The sequence below is a fragment of the Mobula hypostoma genome, chromosome 15 (assembly GCF_963921235.1).
Source record: "Mobula hypostoma chromosome 15, sMobHyp1.1, whole genome shotgun sequence".
NCBI classification, from domain to species: Eukaryota; Metazoa; Chordata; class Chondrichthyes; order Myliobatiformes; family Myliobatidae; genus Mobula; species Mobula hypostoma.
The window spans coordinates 73,339,919-73,357,628 of record NC_086111.1 but is presented as its reverse complement, the minus strand read 5'-3'; the positions used below and the strand labels follow the sequence as shown (position 1 = coordinate 73,357,628).

The 17,710-nt window shown below is 47.8% G+C and overlaps 1 protein-coding gene across 1 annotated transcript in view; it reads right to left on the bottom strand.

Moving 5' to 3' along the window:
* The window catches only part of LOC134357138 (uncharacterized), a 106,147-nt gene that overhangs the window by 72,451 nt on the left and 15,986 nt on the right, over nucleotides 1-17,710 (bottom strand). The window contains exons 4-8 of the mRNA XM_063068435.1: nucleotides 14,566-14,675; nucleotides 13,215-13,337; nucleotides 8,448-8,521; nucleotides 7,083-7,300; nucleotides 2,455-2,620 (exon numbers count right to left, since the gene is read on the bottom strand). Of these exons, the coding sequence (XP_062924505.1) occupies nucleotides 2,455-2,620; nucleotides 7,083-7,300; nucleotides 8,448-8,521; nucleotides 13,215-13,337; nucleotides 14,566-14,675 (691 nt within the window). The remainder of the gene's footprint in view (nucleotides 1-2,454; nucleotides 2,621-7,082; nucleotides 7,301-8,447; nucleotides 8,522-13,214; nucleotides 13,338-14,565; nucleotides 14,676-17,710) is intronic.

Below are 17,710 nucleotides of genomic sequence, written 5' to 3'. Positions count from 1 at the left end.
ACACTCCAACATACTCAACACCCCGACACACTCAACAACAACACTCCAACACACTCAACACCCCGGCACACTCAACAACACCCCGACATACTCACAAACAACACCCCGACACACTCAACACGCCGACACACTCAACAACAACACTCCAACACACTCAACACGCCGACACACTCAACAACAACACTCCAACACACTCAACAACAACACTCCAACACACTCAACAACACTCCAACACACTCATCACCCCGACACACTCAACACCCTGACATACTCAACACCCTGACACACTCAACAACAACACTCCAACACACTCAACAACACTCCAACACACTCAACACCCCGACACACTCAACAACAACACTCCAACACACTCAACACCCCGACACACTCAACAACACTCCAACACACTCAACAACACTCCAACACACTCATCACCCCGACACACTCAACACCCCGACACACTCAACAACACTCCAACACACTCAACACCCCGGCACACTCAACAACACTCCAACACACTCAACACCCTGACACACTCAACAACAACACTCCAACACACTCAACAACAACACTCCAACACACTCAACACCCCGACACACTCAACAACACTCCAACACACTCAACACCCCGGCACACTCAACAACAACACTCCAACACACTCAACAACAACACTCCAACACACTCAACACCCTGACACACTCAACAACACTCCAACACACTCAACAACAACACTCCAACACACTCAACAACAACACTCCAACACACTCAACAACAACACTCCAACATACTCAACACCCCGGCACACTCAACAACACCCCGACATACTCAACAACAACACTCCAACACACTCAACACCCCGACACACTCAACAACAACACTCCAACACACTCAACACCCCGGCACACTCAACAACACCCCGACATACTCACAAACAACACCCCGACACACTCAACACGCCGACACACTCAACAACAACACTCCAACACACTCAACAACACTCCAACACACTCAACACCCCGACACACTCAACAACACTCCAACACACTCAACACCCCGACACACTCAACAACAACACTCCAACACACTCAACACCCCGACACACTCAACAACACTCCAACACACTCAACAACACTCCAACACACTCATCACCCCGACACACTCAACACCCCGACACACTCAACAACACTCCAACACACTCAACACCCCGGCACACTCAACAACACTCCAACACACTCAACACCCTGACACACTCAACAACAACACTCCAACACACTCAACAACAACACTCCAACACACTCAACACCCCGACACACTCAACAACACTCCAACACACTCAACACCCCGGCACACTCAACAACAACACTCCAACACACTCAACAACAACACTCCAACACACTCAACACCCTGACACACTCAACAACACTCCAACACACTCAACAACAACACTCCAACACACTCAACAACAACACTCCAACACACTCAACAACAACACTCCAACATACTCAACACCCCGGCACACTCAACAACACCCCGACATACTCAACAACAACACTCCAACACACTCAACACCCCGACACACTCAACAACAACACTCCAACACACTCAACACCCCGACACACTCAACAACACCCCGACATACTCAACACGCCGACACACTCAACAACACTCCAACACTCCAATACCCCGACACACTGAGATACACAAGAACAACATCCCAACACACTCACAGTCAACAACCCAACACCCTCATAGCCAACACCCTGACACACTCATGGTCAACACTGACACTCTCACCACCAACACCCTGGCACAGCAAATACCCACATACGGACAGGGGAGACCACTCTGACTGGCTGCATCACCACCTGCTACGGAGGCTCCAATGCACAGCATTGGAAAAAGATGCAGAGAGTTGTAACCTCAAACAACCTCCACAGGAGGTACAACCCACCCCTCCGCTGAGGACATCTTCAAAAGTGGTGTTTCGAGAAGGTGGGACCCATCGTTATGGACCCCACTACCCAGGACACGGTCCTTCATCGTTATGGACCCCACCTCCCAGGACACGGTCCTTTCTCATTACTACCATCAGGGAGGAGGAACAGGAGAGTGAAGATACTCACTCAATGTTTCAGGAACAGCTTCTTCCCCTCTGACATCAGATTTCTGAACAGTCCAAGAACCCATCAACGCTACCTCATTTTTTGCTCACTTTTTGCCACTATTTAATTATTTTTTATGTACTTGTATTATAATTTATAGTAATTTTCATGTGCTGCTGCCACAAAGCAACTCATTTCATGACGTATCTCACTGATAATAAAGCTGATTCAGATTCTGGCGTATTGCTGTATTGCAAAGAACCCGTCTGCTGCTATGGTTCAGGGAAAGGCTGTGGTTGGCGGTGACGGCTGGGGTATGGTACCCCACCCCTCCCGCACTCTCCCTCATTACCTGAGGAGCTGGGTCAGTGTGTCCAGCGACCAGAGTCTGATGGTGCCATCCTTCGAGCCAGAAATGAAGATGGAGCTGGTCTCAGGGTGAAGCACAAGGTTTGTGACAGCACGAGTGTGGCCGGTGAACCTGTGAACGAAGGCGCCTTTCCTCGTCCACTGGTTAACTAAAGAACGGAAACACAGTGAAGATTAGTGACGCCTTGCATTAATTTACTATCTTCCACATGGTAATCGCGGAGAAACGGCAGGAAGTTGTGGACACAGCTCAGCACAGAATCCAGCCTCCCTTCTAACTACGATGTCTCAAACAGATAGCATCCATCATTGAGGACCCCATCACCCAGGACATGCCCCCTTCTCATTACTACCATCAAGGAGGAGTTACAGGAGCCTGAAGACTCACACTTAACATTTCAGGAACAGTTTCATTGTGTGCAGTTTTGGTCCCCTAATCTGAGGAAAGACATCCTTGCCATAGAGAGTACAAAGAAGGTTCACCAGATTGATTCCTGGGATGGCAGGACTTTCATATGAAGAAAGACTAGACGAACTAGGCTTGTACTCGTTGGAATTTAGAAGATTGAGGGGGGATCTGATTGAAACGTATAAGATCCTAAAGGGATTGGACAGGCTAGATGCAGGAAGATTGTTCCCGATGTTGGGGAAGTCCAGAACGAGGGGTCACAGTTTGAGGATAAAGGGGAAGCCTTTTAGGACCGAGATTAGGAAAAACTTCTTCACACACAGAGTGGTGAATCTGTGAAATTCTCTGCCACAGGAAACAGTTGAGGCCAGTTCATTGGCTATATTTAAGAGGGAGTTGGATATGGCCCTTGTGGCTAAAGAGATCAGGGGGTATGGAGAGAAGGCAGGTTCTTCACGTCATACAGCACGTTAGTGACATAACCCTGATTCCAAATCTGATGGACTCTGTCCACACTTCTCACTACCTCAGTAAAGCAGCCAACATAATCAAAGACCCTACCCAGCCCAGACATACTCTTTTCTCTCCGCTCCTGCCCCCCTCAGGCAGAAGATACAAAAGCCTGTAAGCTCGTACCACCAGGCTCAGGGACACCTTCCATCCCTCTGTTATCAGACTCCCGAACGGTTCCCTCGTACTGTAAGATGGACTCCTGACCTCACAATCAGCTTTGCTATGTCCTTGCGTGCACTGCACCTTCTCCGCAACTGTAGCACTCTATTCGCAGTCTGTTCCACTTTGATGTGCCTGGGTGGTGCACAAACAAAATCTGTGTCTTGGCACGTACAGTCACCGAGTCTTACAGCCGGCAGAAAGGCTCTTCGGCCCATCTGATCCATGCTGAGCAAGGTGTCCACCAAAGCTAGTCCCAGTTGTCTAATTTTGGCCCACATCCCTCTAAACCCTTCGCCTCCGTGTACTTGTCCAAGAACCTTTTGGGCAGCGTGGTAGTGTAGTGATTAGCACAACGCTTTACAGTACCAGCAACCCGGGTTCAATTCCCGCCAGGGAGTTTGTACATTCTTCCTGTGACCACGTGGGTTTCCTCCAGGTCCCCTGGTTTCCTCCCAAAGACGTACTGGTTGGTAGGCTAATTGGTCATTGTAAATTGTCCCATGATTAGGCTAGATTGAAACGGGGGGATTGCTGGGTGGCGAGGCCCAAAGGGCCGGACGGTCTATCCTGTGCTGTATCTCCATAAACCACTTCCCTCCGAGCACCCTCTGGCTGGAAAGGATGCCCCTCAGGTTCCTATTAAATCTCTCCAGTCAGTCAGTCAGTGGGTGCAGTCCCGAATCCAGGGTTGGCGGCTATGCACCTCCATCTTCTTCGATCTTGCGACAGCATCGAGTACAGCCTCTCCTCCAGTTTGTTCTCGCTGGCCACCTCGGCACTGTCTGCCGCCGCCCCCGCTGAACTCGAGCCTGAGGCCGTGTCGGCCTCCAGCCGCGGCCACTTCCTCGAGCTCGGCCCTTCCTTAGGCGGAGGCCTTGGGCAGGTCCAGGCACATGGTGCAGCGCCCAAGCTCATCATGTCTCTTCTAACTAAGCGCATAGCGTACGATTCATAGATACATGGTGAGGCTTTAATCTCTTCCACGGAAGATGGCCGTTGGCTCACAAGTAGCTCATCTGCCCTTTGTCGGGTCTTGTTTTTTTTTAGTCCTGCTGGGTGTCCTCACACCCTCCTCACCAGACGAAGTCTGGTGGGGGAGCCGGCCCAAGTCGCCGACCACTCAACCACGGCCCCCACCAAATCTCTCCGAGCATCTGGCGCCCGACTGAAACCTCTCCACTCTCACCTTAAACATGTGCCCTCTAGTTCCTGATTCCCCGTCCCTGGGACAAAGACAGAGCTACCACCCTACGATGTAATACATCTGTATAAAATCTTGCCTCACTCTCCTTCACTCCAGTGAATAAAACCTTAGACCTGTTCAACCTCTCTCCATAACTCAATCCTGGCAACATCCTGATAGATGTCCTCTGCACACTTCCCAGCTTAATGGCATCTTTCATTTGGGAGGGTGACCGAAACTGTGTACAATACTCCAAGTGCGACCTCACCAATGTCTTTTACAGCTGCAACATAACTTTACACTGGGTGCCCCGGCCGATGGAGACCAGCTAAAGACCTTGTTCAGCCCCTTGTCTCCCCATGGTGCCACTTTCAGGGAACGGTGTACGTGTACTCCAAGGTCTCTCTGCTCAATAATGAACAAAACCTCAAACGGCTTTACCAAAATATTAATTTGAAAACCACACCCAATTCATCTACTTCCTTTCCCAATACTCTGAGCCCACACCACAAGAAATTGAATCTGTCTATCTTTACAGATCCTTAAAGCATCTTACAGATGAAATTAAAAATAATTAACATGTTGTGTGGCCTCTGTGGAGAAAGATGTAGAGATGATATTTCAGGCGAAAGACCTTTCATTATAGAACATGATACAGGCTCATTGGCCTACAGTGTTACCTTCTCTACCTAACCTACTCGAAGATCAACCCAACCCTTTCCTCCCACAAGGCCTACATTTTTCTATCATCATCGAAGAGTCCCGAATGAATCTGCCTCTATCACCACCCCAGCAGTATGTTCCACACACGCACCACTCTGAGAAAAAACTATCCCTCACCTATACTTTCCACCTATCACCTTAAAACTATACCCTCTTTTACTAGTCATTTCCACTCTGGGAAAAAGTCTCTGGCTATCTGCTCATCTATGCCTCCATCAAATCATCCTCCTTCGCTCCAAGGAGGAAAGCCCCAGCTCGCTCAATCTACCCTCATAAGACATGCTCTCTCACCCAGACAGCATCCTGATGAATCTCCTCTGCACCCTCTCTAAAGCTTGCACATCCTCCCCATAATGAGGTGACCAGAACTGAACGTGATATTCCAAGTGCGGTCTAACCAGGGTTTTATAGAGCTGAAACATAATCTTGAACTTAAACCCACAACTAATGAAGGCCAACACCTTACACCTTACACCTTAACCACACCATCAACTTGTGAGGCAGCTTTGAGGCGTCTATGGACAAGATTCCCCTGTTCCTCCATACAGTTAAGAATCCTGCCATTAACCCTGTACCCTGCCTTCAAGTTCGACCTTCCAAAGTGAATCACTTCCCACTTTTCCGGGTTGAACTCCATCTGCCACTTCTCAGCCCAGCCCTGCATCCTGTCAATGTCTGGTTGTAACCACACCACCATTCTAGACTATCCACAACACCACCAACATTCGCATCACCTGCAAGCTCACTAATTTACCTTTCCAATTCCTCACCCAAGTCCTGAGACAATGCTCTCTAATCCAGGCAGCACCCTCTGCACCCTCCCACATCCCTCTTATAATGAGGCAGCAGGAACGGAACACTTAACCCCTTCAGCCCTGGCAGAACTTGGTGTGGGGGTGGGGGGGGGATTCTGTCAAACCCGTTCTGGGGTATAGTGACATTGCCAAGGAGCTTTGCCAAAATAATCCCTCCACGTGAGATCAAACTGCACCACTGTGTCACAACGTGCCCCTCCACATCCCCAGATCCCCTCCCTGCACTACCCTCCCCTCTTGGGGTTTCACCACACACGTTTCCCTACAACGAGCCAACCAGAATTGAGTACAATATTCACAGTTGGAATATGTCTTCAGTTCTGGTCACCTCATTAAAGGACAGATGAGGAAACTTTACAGAGGAGATTTACCAGGATGGTGCCTGGATTAGAAAGCATGTCTTATGAGGATAGGTTGAGTGAACTAGGAGTGAAGGAGGATAAGAGGTAACTTGATAGAGGTGTACTCAATGATAAGAAGCACAGATTGAATGGACAGCTAGAGACTTTTACCCAAGGAGGAAAGGGTTAATGAGGGGTCATAATTTTAAGGTGTTTGGAGGAAGTACGGGGGGATATCAGAGGTAGATGTTTAATGCAGAGTGGTGGGCATGTGGAACGCGCTGCCAGGGGGTGGTGAGAGAGGCAGATACATCAGGGACATTTAAGAAACTCATAAATAGGCAGATGGATGATCAAAAAATGGAGGGAAGGGTTGGATTGATCTTAGAGTAGATGAGAAGGTTGTGATATGCTGAACTGTTCTGTGCTCTATCCCATGGGAACGTGTTTCCTATCAGACCTTACCATCGTGATCTTCAGACGCAGTCAGCAGCGACTCATCGTAGGGTGAGGAAATGCAGGCAGTGAGAGAGGACTTGTGCGGGTGAGGGATCACCACGAGGAGCTGCCCCTTGGTGTTGTAGCAGAACAGAGCCTGGACGGAACAGCAGAGGACCATCTGGCCGCCAACGTCCAACTCCACCTTCCTCACCCAGGTGCCGCCCATGTGGGGGTAGTCAGCCCTGCAGACACGGAAAGGGCACACGGGTACATGTTTCATATACAACACACACACACTACGCTCCAGGGAACAAAGTACATCCTGTTCAACCTTTCCCTACAACTCAGGTCCCATTGACCCACCTCGCCTCGCCCCAGTTCGGCCACATCGAATTGCCTCCCCAGTTCAAAGGGAAGTTACAGACTATTGCTTGCAATGATCATTTGCCAGAAAAACAATGATTATCAAACTACTTGGTCGCTTTCCTTGTTTCATTTGCCACCAGGCAGGAGTCGCTGAGATTCACCAGCACCATCTGAAAGTGGCCCTCGCCCTCCTTGGATGCAGCGGCCTCTCCAGGTCCAATCAAAGGCACTTTTGTTCGTCCTGCACTTCTCCTTTTATAATTGGAAGTCACTGCTGGATAGTAAGAACATCAAGAACTCTAGTTCTACCCCATCAGCAAGTTGCTCGATAGCGATGGAGCCGGACTTTTTACGTGCCATCGCTATGCGTCGTCTGGACTTGTCACGTACCATAGGACAGTGCCCGGTCCAATAAAAAGGTATGACTGATTGTCTTGGACATTTTTATATCGTGGTCCGAGACCCTGTTAGACATTGGTAATGTAGGATACTTAAGGTTCAGTTCACTGGTTCATTGACAAGGTCAATGGCAAGCGACATTGCCTTGGTTTTGGCCAAGACAGGGTCACTTGTTGCAGTCGCCTCTGTGGGTCTGCTGGAATCCATTCTGGGTGGGGGCTGATCCCTCCCCTTGGCCCTACTCTCCTGGTGCCCACTCGGCGCTGCCCTCTGGTGCCCGCTCGGTGCTACTCTCCCAGTGCTCACTCAGTGCTGCCCTCCGGTGCCCACTCGGTGGAAGAACAAGTTGCACCAGGATAACTCGACTTGGGCTATATTTATTTTTCTTTGTGACTGTACAATATGTTTTTTTAAATTGTAACTACATGTGCTATTTGTGCTGTTAATAATGTGCTTGCACTTTGACCCTGGAGGAACACTGTTTCCTTTGGCTATATTCATGAAATTTAAATCTGGACGAATTATTTTTTATCCAAATGCATCACAAACCTAACAGGGTAAAGTCATCTCATTTTCTAGTAAACATTATTTCATATTGAAACACCAAATATATCATCACCATACCTCAAGAAAAGCTCATAGTTGGACATGGGTAAAATCTTATTTGTGCTCTTGGGGTTGACTCTGTACTTCCAGAACTGAAAAGGAGATAAAAATGGTTGTTTAATGGGGGCATCCCCAATGCATAAGTGACTGATCCCCCCTCCACACCCCTTCAGCCCACAGTTCCCTCCGCCTTTCCCTTGCTACAAGGAGGATCACTGTACCAGCATGTTCCTTCACGGATCCGGGGAGGCCCGGAGGTCCACGTCGAATCTTAGAACAGCACGGAACCAAGCCTGCGGCCCGCTTTGTCCATGTCAGCCATGATGTTTGTCTACAGCAGCTGGCCCACGTCCCTCTAAAACCTTTCCTTATCATGGACCGGATACAGATTTGATTAGCTTTATTAGTCACACGTGCATCGAAACATACAGTGAAATACGCTGCTTGTGTCAACAGCTAACACAGTCCAAGGATGTGCTGGGGGCAGCCCACAAGTGTCACCAAATTTCAAAGTAAATTTTTTTTATCAAAGTATATATATGTCGCCACAGACAAGCCTGAGATTTGTTTTCTTGTGGGCATACTCAAATCATTAGAGTAATAACTGTAACGGCATTAATGAAAGACCGCCCAACTACAGCATTCAACCAGCGTGGAGAAGACTGCAAAGTGTGCAAATTCAAAAGAAGAAGCAATAATAGTCAATAAATAACATCAAGAACACCAGATGAAGATTCCTTGAAAGTAATTCCATTGGTTGTAGGAACATTTCAATGATGGGGTGAGTGAAGTTGAGGGAAGTTAATCCCTTTGGTTCAAGAGTCTGATGGTTGAGGGGTAATAACTTTTCCTGAACCTGGTGGTGTGAGTCCTGAGGCTCCTGGCAGCGGTGAGAAGAGAGCACGTCCTGGGTAGTGGGGGGTTCCTGATGTTGGATGCTGCTTTCCTGCGACAGCATTTCATGTGGATGTGCTCAATGGCCGGGAGGGCTTCACAGCCAGTCAGTATACCCTCCACACACATCCATAGACACTTGAAGGAGTTTTAGATGTCATACCGAACCTTCACAAACCCCCAAGGAAGTGGGCCGCTGCCTTGTTCTCTTCATCGTTGGACTTACTGTATGTGCTGGGCCATGGCTTGTCCACATCTTGCTAACGTTGATTGCTCCATCACGGACACAACCCTCTCCACCATCGAGGACATTTTCAAAAGGCGGTGCCTCTGGAAACCAGAATCCGTCATTAAGGATCCTAACCCGCACAGGTTTGGAACGTGGGAGGAAACCAGGGCACCCAGAGGAAACCCCCACAATCATTAAGGACCCCTGCCACCCAGGACATGCTCTCTTCTCATTACTCTGGGGGAGACGGTACAGGAGCCTGAAGACGCACACTCAAACATTTCAGCAACAGCTTCTTCTCCTCACCATCAGATTCCTGGACGGTCCATGAACCCACGAGCACTACCCCACTATTTTGTTTTCTTTTTGCACCATATATTTATTTGGTGTACATTTCGTATCGTAACCTATGGTACTTTTTTATGTCTTATGTACTGCTGCCGCAAAACAACAAATTTCACAACGCACACTCAGTGGCCTCTGTACACCTGTACACCTGCTCATTAATGCAAATATCTAATCAGCCAATCACGTGGCAGCAACTCAATGTATAAAAGCATGTAGACATGGTCAAGAGGTTCAGTTGCTGTTCAGACCAAACATCAGAATGGGGAAGAAATGTGATTGAAGTGACTTTGACCGTGGAATGGCTGTTGGTGCCAGATGGGGTGGCTTGAGTATCTCAGAAGCTGATGATCTCCTGGGACTTTCACACACAACAGTCTCTGGAGTGAAAAAGAAAAAGCATGCAGTGAGCGGAGGTTCTGTGAGTGAAGATACCTTGTTAATGAGAGAGGTCAGAGGAGAATGGTCAGACTGGTTCAAGCTGACAGGAAGGTGACAGTAACTCAAATCACCACACGTTACAACAGTGGTGTGCAGAAGAGCATCTCCGAATGCACAACACTTTGAAACTTGATGGGTGGGCTCCAGCAGGAGAAGACCAGGAACATCCACTCACTGATAATAAACTTGATTCAAATTCTGCACATTCTCTGTAACTGTAAAACTTTATTCTGCATTCTGTTGTTGCTTGCCCCTATAGTACCTCAGTGCACTGATGCACGGAGCTCTCTGTCTGGGTGGCAAACAAGAGTTTCACTGTGCCTCGCTACACGTGACATTGATGCCCACGTTGGTGCAGTCTTTCATTGAGTATTTTATAGTTATTATTGTATTATGGATTTATTGAGTATGCCCACAAGAAAATAAATCCCAGTGTAGTAAATGGTGGCATATATATACTTTAATAATAAATTTAATTTGAACTTTGGTAAGCTAATTACCACTGGGTAGTCAACATTTTGGTTGACTTTACATCTGGACTGAAAGATAGAGAGGAGAGAGGCAGCATAAGGAGGAGAGAAACTGGACAGGAGATGGGTGGATCCAGACATGGGAGGGGGTGATAAATAGATGGAGGAGGGGAGTGTGGAGATAGTGACAGAGGCTGGGAGGTGATGGCTAGAGGTGACAAAGAGCTGCAGATGGTGGAATTTGGTAGGAGAGGAAAGGGGAGACTGGAACCAAATGAGGGAGGTGGAGAGGGCAGACGGGAACAGAGGGGGGACCCAGTGGGAGGCGCATGTGGGTGATGGCAGATGGAGAGGGTGGAACCATGATGGATTGGCAGAGCTGACTTGATGGGTGAATTACCTAATTCTGGTTCCATCGTCTATCGGTCTTATGGGAAAGGGGACATACACAGGGTGATGGGGGCCAGGGTGGGACCATAAGACATACGTTCTGAATTAGGCCATTCAGCCCATCAAGTCTGCTCCACCATTCCATCATGGCTGATTTATTATCTCTCTCAATCCCATTCTCCTGCCTTCTCCCTGTAACCTTTGATGCCCTGACTAATCAAGAATCTATCAACCTCCACTTTAAATGTACCCAATGTCTTGGCCTCCACTGCCATTTATGACAATGAATTCCACAGATTCACCACCAACTGGCTGAAGAAATTCCTTCTCGTCTGTTCTAAAGGCACGTCCTTGTATTCTGAGACTGTGCTCTCTGGTCCTAGACTCCCCCACTAGAGGTTACATCCTCTCCACATCCACTCTGCCTAGGCCTTTCAGTATGTTTCAATGAGTTCGCCCCTCATTCCTCTAAACTCCAGCGAGTACAGGCCCAGAGCCATCAAACACTCCTCATGTGTTAACCCTTTCATTCCTGTGATAATTCTCATGAATCTCCTCTGGACTCTCTCCAATGCCAGTGCATCTTTTCTTAGAAAAGGGGCTCAAAACTGCTCACAATACTTCAAGTGCAGTCTGACCAATACATTATAAAGTCTCGGCGTTACAACCTTGCTCTTCAGATCAGGAGGAGAGAGAAAGAGGGCAGAGAGGGTAGAAGTTGTGTGAATGCTAACACATTGCTGCCACACTAAATTATCTGGTGCCAGTTTTCAGAAATGAGGAGGAATTTCTTTAGCTAGATGGTGGTGAAGCTGTGGAATTTATTGCCATAGATCTCTGTGGAGGCCAAGTCACTGGGCATATTTAAAGTGGAGGTTGATAGGTTCTTGGTTAGTCAGGGCGTTAAAGCCGTCTGCCTGCCGGACAGCGGCACACAGCACTTCCACACTGTAGGAGGCTGGTGAGGAGTGGAACATCTGGCCTAGGCTGAATTGCATCTTCCTGAGCAGTATCCTAAACTACTGAGTCTTCTTTCTGCAGGTTTCCCAGTCCGGTCAGGGACTAGAGGCTCGAGGCCCGATGTCTGTGACTTTGAGAATCCGGGGCCAAGGACTGGGGGCCCAGAGGTGAACTGTCCTGACATTGGAGGCGTGTGTGTGTGTGTGTGTGTGTGTGTGTGTGTGTATGTATGTATATATGTGTCTGTGTGTGTGTGGACGAGATCCATTCCAGCCCTTTGAGCCGAGCCACCCAGCAATCCCCAAATTTAATCCCATCAATTTACAATGACCTACCAACTGGTACGCCTTTGGAGTGTGGGAGGAAATCGGAACACCCGGAGATCATGGGGAAACGTACAAACTCCTTACAGACAGCAGCGGGAGTTGAACCCAGGTCACTGGTACTGTAAAACGTTGTGCCAACCACTACACTACCGTGCGATGGGAATCGAACCCGGGTCACCAGTAAAGTGTTGGTTAATCACTACACTACCGTGCCGCCCCACGGCTGGTGCCTCGTTGTTCTGCTGAAAGCTCTGGGCTTGCTACGTTGGCGTCAGAATGCGAGCCAACACTTGTGGGCTACCTCCAGCATGTCGCTGGGATGTGTTAGCTGTTGAAGATTAGTGTTCGCAAATGACAGATTTCATTACGTGCTTTAATGTACGGATGATAAATAAATTAATCTGAATCAGAGAATTCAGTGTTAACGCCATTGGACTATAGACTCCCCAGAATGAATACGAGGGCGTTGTTCCTCCAGATTTTGTCCGGCCTCACCCTGGCAGGTTCATAACGTATACAAGATTCATCACAACACACACAGCAAAAACAACAGAACAAAGCAAGTCCCTTTCCCACCCATCCACAATCTCTCACACACAAACCCAGTACAGGCCACCTCCAGGCTTCCAGTCCTTGTCCGCGTACTCTCAGAGTCAGAACCTGCCCCCCACCCTCCACCCTCCAGTCGCTAGCCTGGACTGCCAGCTACACAGGCAGCTGAGGTATTTACCTTGACTCCCCCGACCCCTCCAGTGATCAGCTCGTCGGCCTTAGGGTTAAACATGATGGATTTGGCGGCGTTGAGGTCCGAGCCGGGAACAGCAAACGTCTCACAGAAATCCTTGTTGTAAACCTATGGGGAGGGTTTGGTCGGAAGTCATCAATCGTGCTTCTGCCCAGAGAGATCCCACCCAGTCGTGGAGCAGCGAGGAGCGGACAGTCCCTCGGTGTGCTGGTGACAGAATCCAAACACCATACCCCCGGCGAAGTGCCCGTCTCCACAGCTTCACCCTAATCCTCAACTTGCACCACCCCATTTGCCAGTCACTGCCATCCCTGAGCCGAGAAGACACAGAAGCAGAACTAGGCCATTCAGCCCATCGAGTTGGCTCTGCTATTCCATCTCAACTGATTTATTAACCCTCTCAACCCCATTCTGCTGCCTTCACCCCTTAAGCTTTGACACAATGAGTAATCAAGAACTTTCAACCTCCACTTTAAATATTTACTTTTATTTAGAGGGACAGTGCAGAATGGGCCCTACCCATACAGCGAGCTGCACCACCCGGCAAGCCCCCTGTTCAACCCGAGCCCAATCACAGGACAATCTACAATGACCAATTACCCAGCTAACTGGACCATCTTTGGATTGTGGGGGGGAAACTGCAGCCCCCGAGGGAAACCCTCGCAGTCTTGGAGAGAACATACAGACTCTTTACAGAAGGCGCCAGGATTGAACTCTGAGCTCCGAGGCCCCGAGCTGTAATAGCGTTGCGCTCATCTCTAACCGCTACACGACCGTGGTACCCCATTTACCCGGCATGTTGGCCTCCACAGACACCTGTGGCAATCAATTCATCAGCATCTGGCTAAAGAACTTCCTCCTTTGCTCTGTCCTAGATGGATTTCCTTCTGTTCGGAGTCTGTGTGCCGAGACTCTCCCACCTCCAGAAACACCCCATCTGGGAAGGTGCCAGGCCTTTATGGATCCATATATCATTAAGGACCCCCATCTCCCTCTTCTCACTGTCACCATCAGGGAGGAGGTACAGGAGCCTGAAGACACACACTCAACGATTCAGGAACAGCGTCCTCCCCTCCACCATCAGATTTCTGAATGGACATTGAACCCATGAACACTACCTCACTACTTTTGCTCTCTTTTGGCACTGCTTATTTTAGATATATATATCTTATTGTAATTTATAGCATTTTATGTATCGCACGGTACTGCTGCCGCAAAACGACAAACTTCATGATATTTTTCTGTTATATTAAACCTGATTCTAATTCCGATTCTGATGTAACCGCCCCAGCGTCGATGGTCTGGCCAAGCCCCCAGGTCTGGAAGTCCCTCCTACCTTCAGTGAGCAATCCTTGCCTAGGGCAAAGTAGACATTAAACTTGCTGGAGTGAATTATTTGTTTTAAAACGCCGTACGTTTGCTTTGGAAACTCCAGTTCCCGTTTGCCTGGAGATACAAGAGAGCAAAAGGTTGAACTTTGAACTTTGACGGTCATTAAATTCACACTCTCATACTCTGCCCCCACCCACCCTATCGTACACATCCTAACTGAAACAGTTGCAATTATATACCCCCTTCATATGAACATGTTGCCAGGACGTGAGGAGACAGGGTAGGTCTTCATTCCTCGAGATGTAGAAGAATGAGGAGGTGACCTCATAGAGTTATGAGGGGCAAAGACACAATGCGTGTTAACAGTCTTTACCACCGGGGAGGGGAGTCCAAAACTAGGGAGCACATGATAAGGCTGAGTGGGAAAATATTTAAAAGGGACCTGGGGACAAACGTTTGGTGAGTATATAGAACGATCTGCCAGAGGAAGTGGTTGAAACCAGGTATTATGGTACTATAGTATGCATTATGGTAGAATTGGGTGGTGGGGTAGAGATACATCTCTATCAAAGGAGGTATAAGGTGCTCCTTCCCTCTGCTAGTAACCTTTGAGCAAGGTGTAGGCACTCCCCCGATCAGGGTCAAGTGAAGCCATGGGAACAGGTGGTGGATGGTCGTATGAGCAGCTGGTGCACATCTCAAGTCCTGGTTATGGTATTGATAATGGCTGGGGTCACCCGTGTTGTAAAGACACTGGCCAGAAGGAGGCGATGGTCAAGAGTAATCATGATCATGGAAAGACTTTGATCGCCTACATCATACAACACAGCACACAGCGAATAAACAAATGGATGATAGCAGGCAGGAAGTTGTAAACTCAGTCAGGGGCACCAGCCTCCACAGCGTCAAGGACATCTTCAAACGGCTATGCCACAAAAAGACAGCATCCATCGCTACAGACCCCCATCACTCGGGACACGCCCTCTTCTCGTTGCTACCATCATGGAGGAGATACAGGAGCCTGAAGACACATACTCAACATTTCAGGAACAGCTTCCTCCCCTCCGGCATCAGATTTCTGAATGGACAATGAACTCATGAACACAACCTCAATATTTTTGTTTCTTTTTTGCACTATTTAATTTAATATTTTACATACAATGCCTATGAAAAGTATTCACCTCCTTGGAAGTTTTCAGGTTTTATTGTTTTATGTCATTGAATCACAGTCAATCTCTTTCATATCAAAGTGAAAACAGATCTCTATAAAGTTATCTAAAAGTAATTACAAATATAAAACACAACATAATTGATTGCATAAGTATTCACTCCCTTCAAGTCAATATTTAGTAGATACACCTTTGGCAACAATTACAGCCTTGAGTCTGTGTGGGATAGGTCTCTATCACCTTTCACATCTGAAATTTTTCCTCATTCTTCTTTACAAAACTGCTCAAGCTCTGTCAGATTGCATGGGGATCGTGAGTGAACAGCCCTTTTCAAGTCCAGCCACAAATTCTCAATTGGATTGAGGTCTGGGCTCTGACTTGGCCACTCCAGGACATTAACTTTGTTGTTTTTAAACCATTCCTGTATTGCTTTGGCTTTATGCTTGGGGTCATTGTCTTGCTGGAAAACAAATCTTCTCCCAAGTCACAGTTCTCTTGCAGACTGCATCAGGTTTTCCTCCAGGATTTCCCTGTATTTTGCTGCATTCATTTCACCCTCTACCTTCACAAGCCTTCCAGGGCCTGCTGCAGTGAAGCATCCCCACAGCATGATGCAGCCACCACCATGCTTCAGGGTAGGGATGGCGTGTTTTTGATGATGTGCGGTGTTTGGCTTACACCAAACATTGTGTTTAGTCTGATGGTCAAAAAGCTCAATTTTCGTTTCATCAGACCATAGAACTTTCTCCCAGCTGACTTCACAGTCTCCAATGTGCCTCCTAGCAAACTCTAGCCGAGATTTCACGTGAGTTTTTTTCAACAGTGTCTTTCTCTTTGCCACTCTCCCATAAAGCTGTGACTGGTGAAGCACCTGGGCAACAGTTGTTGTCTGCACAGTCTCTCCCATCTCAGCCACTGAAGCTTGTAACTCCTCCAGAGTTGTTATAGGTCTCTTGGTGGCCTCCCTCACTAGTCCCCTTCTTGCACAGTCACTCAGTTTTTGAGGGCAGTCTGCTCCAGGCAGATTTACAGCTGTGTCATATTCTTTCCTCTTCTTGATGACTGACATAACTGTACTCCAAGGGATATTCAATGACTCGGAAATTTTCTTGTATCCATCTCCTGACTTGTGCTTTTCAATAACCTTTTCACAGAGTTGCTTGGAGTGTTCTTTTGCCTTCATTGGGTAGTTTTTGCCAGGATACTGACTCACCAGCAGTTGGACCTTCTTCTTTGTCTATTTCTGGCTGTTTAGACACACCTCGGCGTATTACTGCCCTCCGCAGGATGTATAATTAATTATAGAATTTCAAGAAACTCAAATTCTTAAATATAAACCATTTACAGGTGGTGGTTCTCTTGGTGGCCAAACAAGGATTTAATAGAAAAACAAAATATGTTTAAGTCAGACAGCCTCTTGAACAACATGCGTCTTTCAATTTTATATCGATTACAGCTCAGCAAAACATGCTGGACTGTCTCTGGGCTACCACAGTCACATAATCCAGTAGGATGTTTTCCTATCATCTTTAAATAATAGTTTAGCCCACAATGCCCCAACCTAAGTCTTGCTAATTTCACCATATCTCTACAATTTAAAAAGTAACAGTCTGAGACCTTTCCAACTAGTGGGCGACTGGAAAAGAAATGCCTGCCCCTTAATTCATTTTTCCAATCCTCCTGCCACTTCTTCGCGATACCTTTTTTAATCCTACTTCTCAATTCTGCTCTGCCTAAGGGAACTGTAATGTCTGCTTGCCTGCTCTGTAAGGAAGACTTTGCAATGCCATCCGCAATTTCATTTCCCTCCACCCCAGCATGCCCAGGTATCCATGAAAATCTAACTGCACAACCCATCTTCCCGACTCTAAACAACACTAAGAGAATCTCAATAACTATGTCAGGGCGAGCTTTTGATTTATTCCCTTTTATAGACTCTAAGGCAGCAGCAGAATCCAAACAGATAATAACCCTACGTGG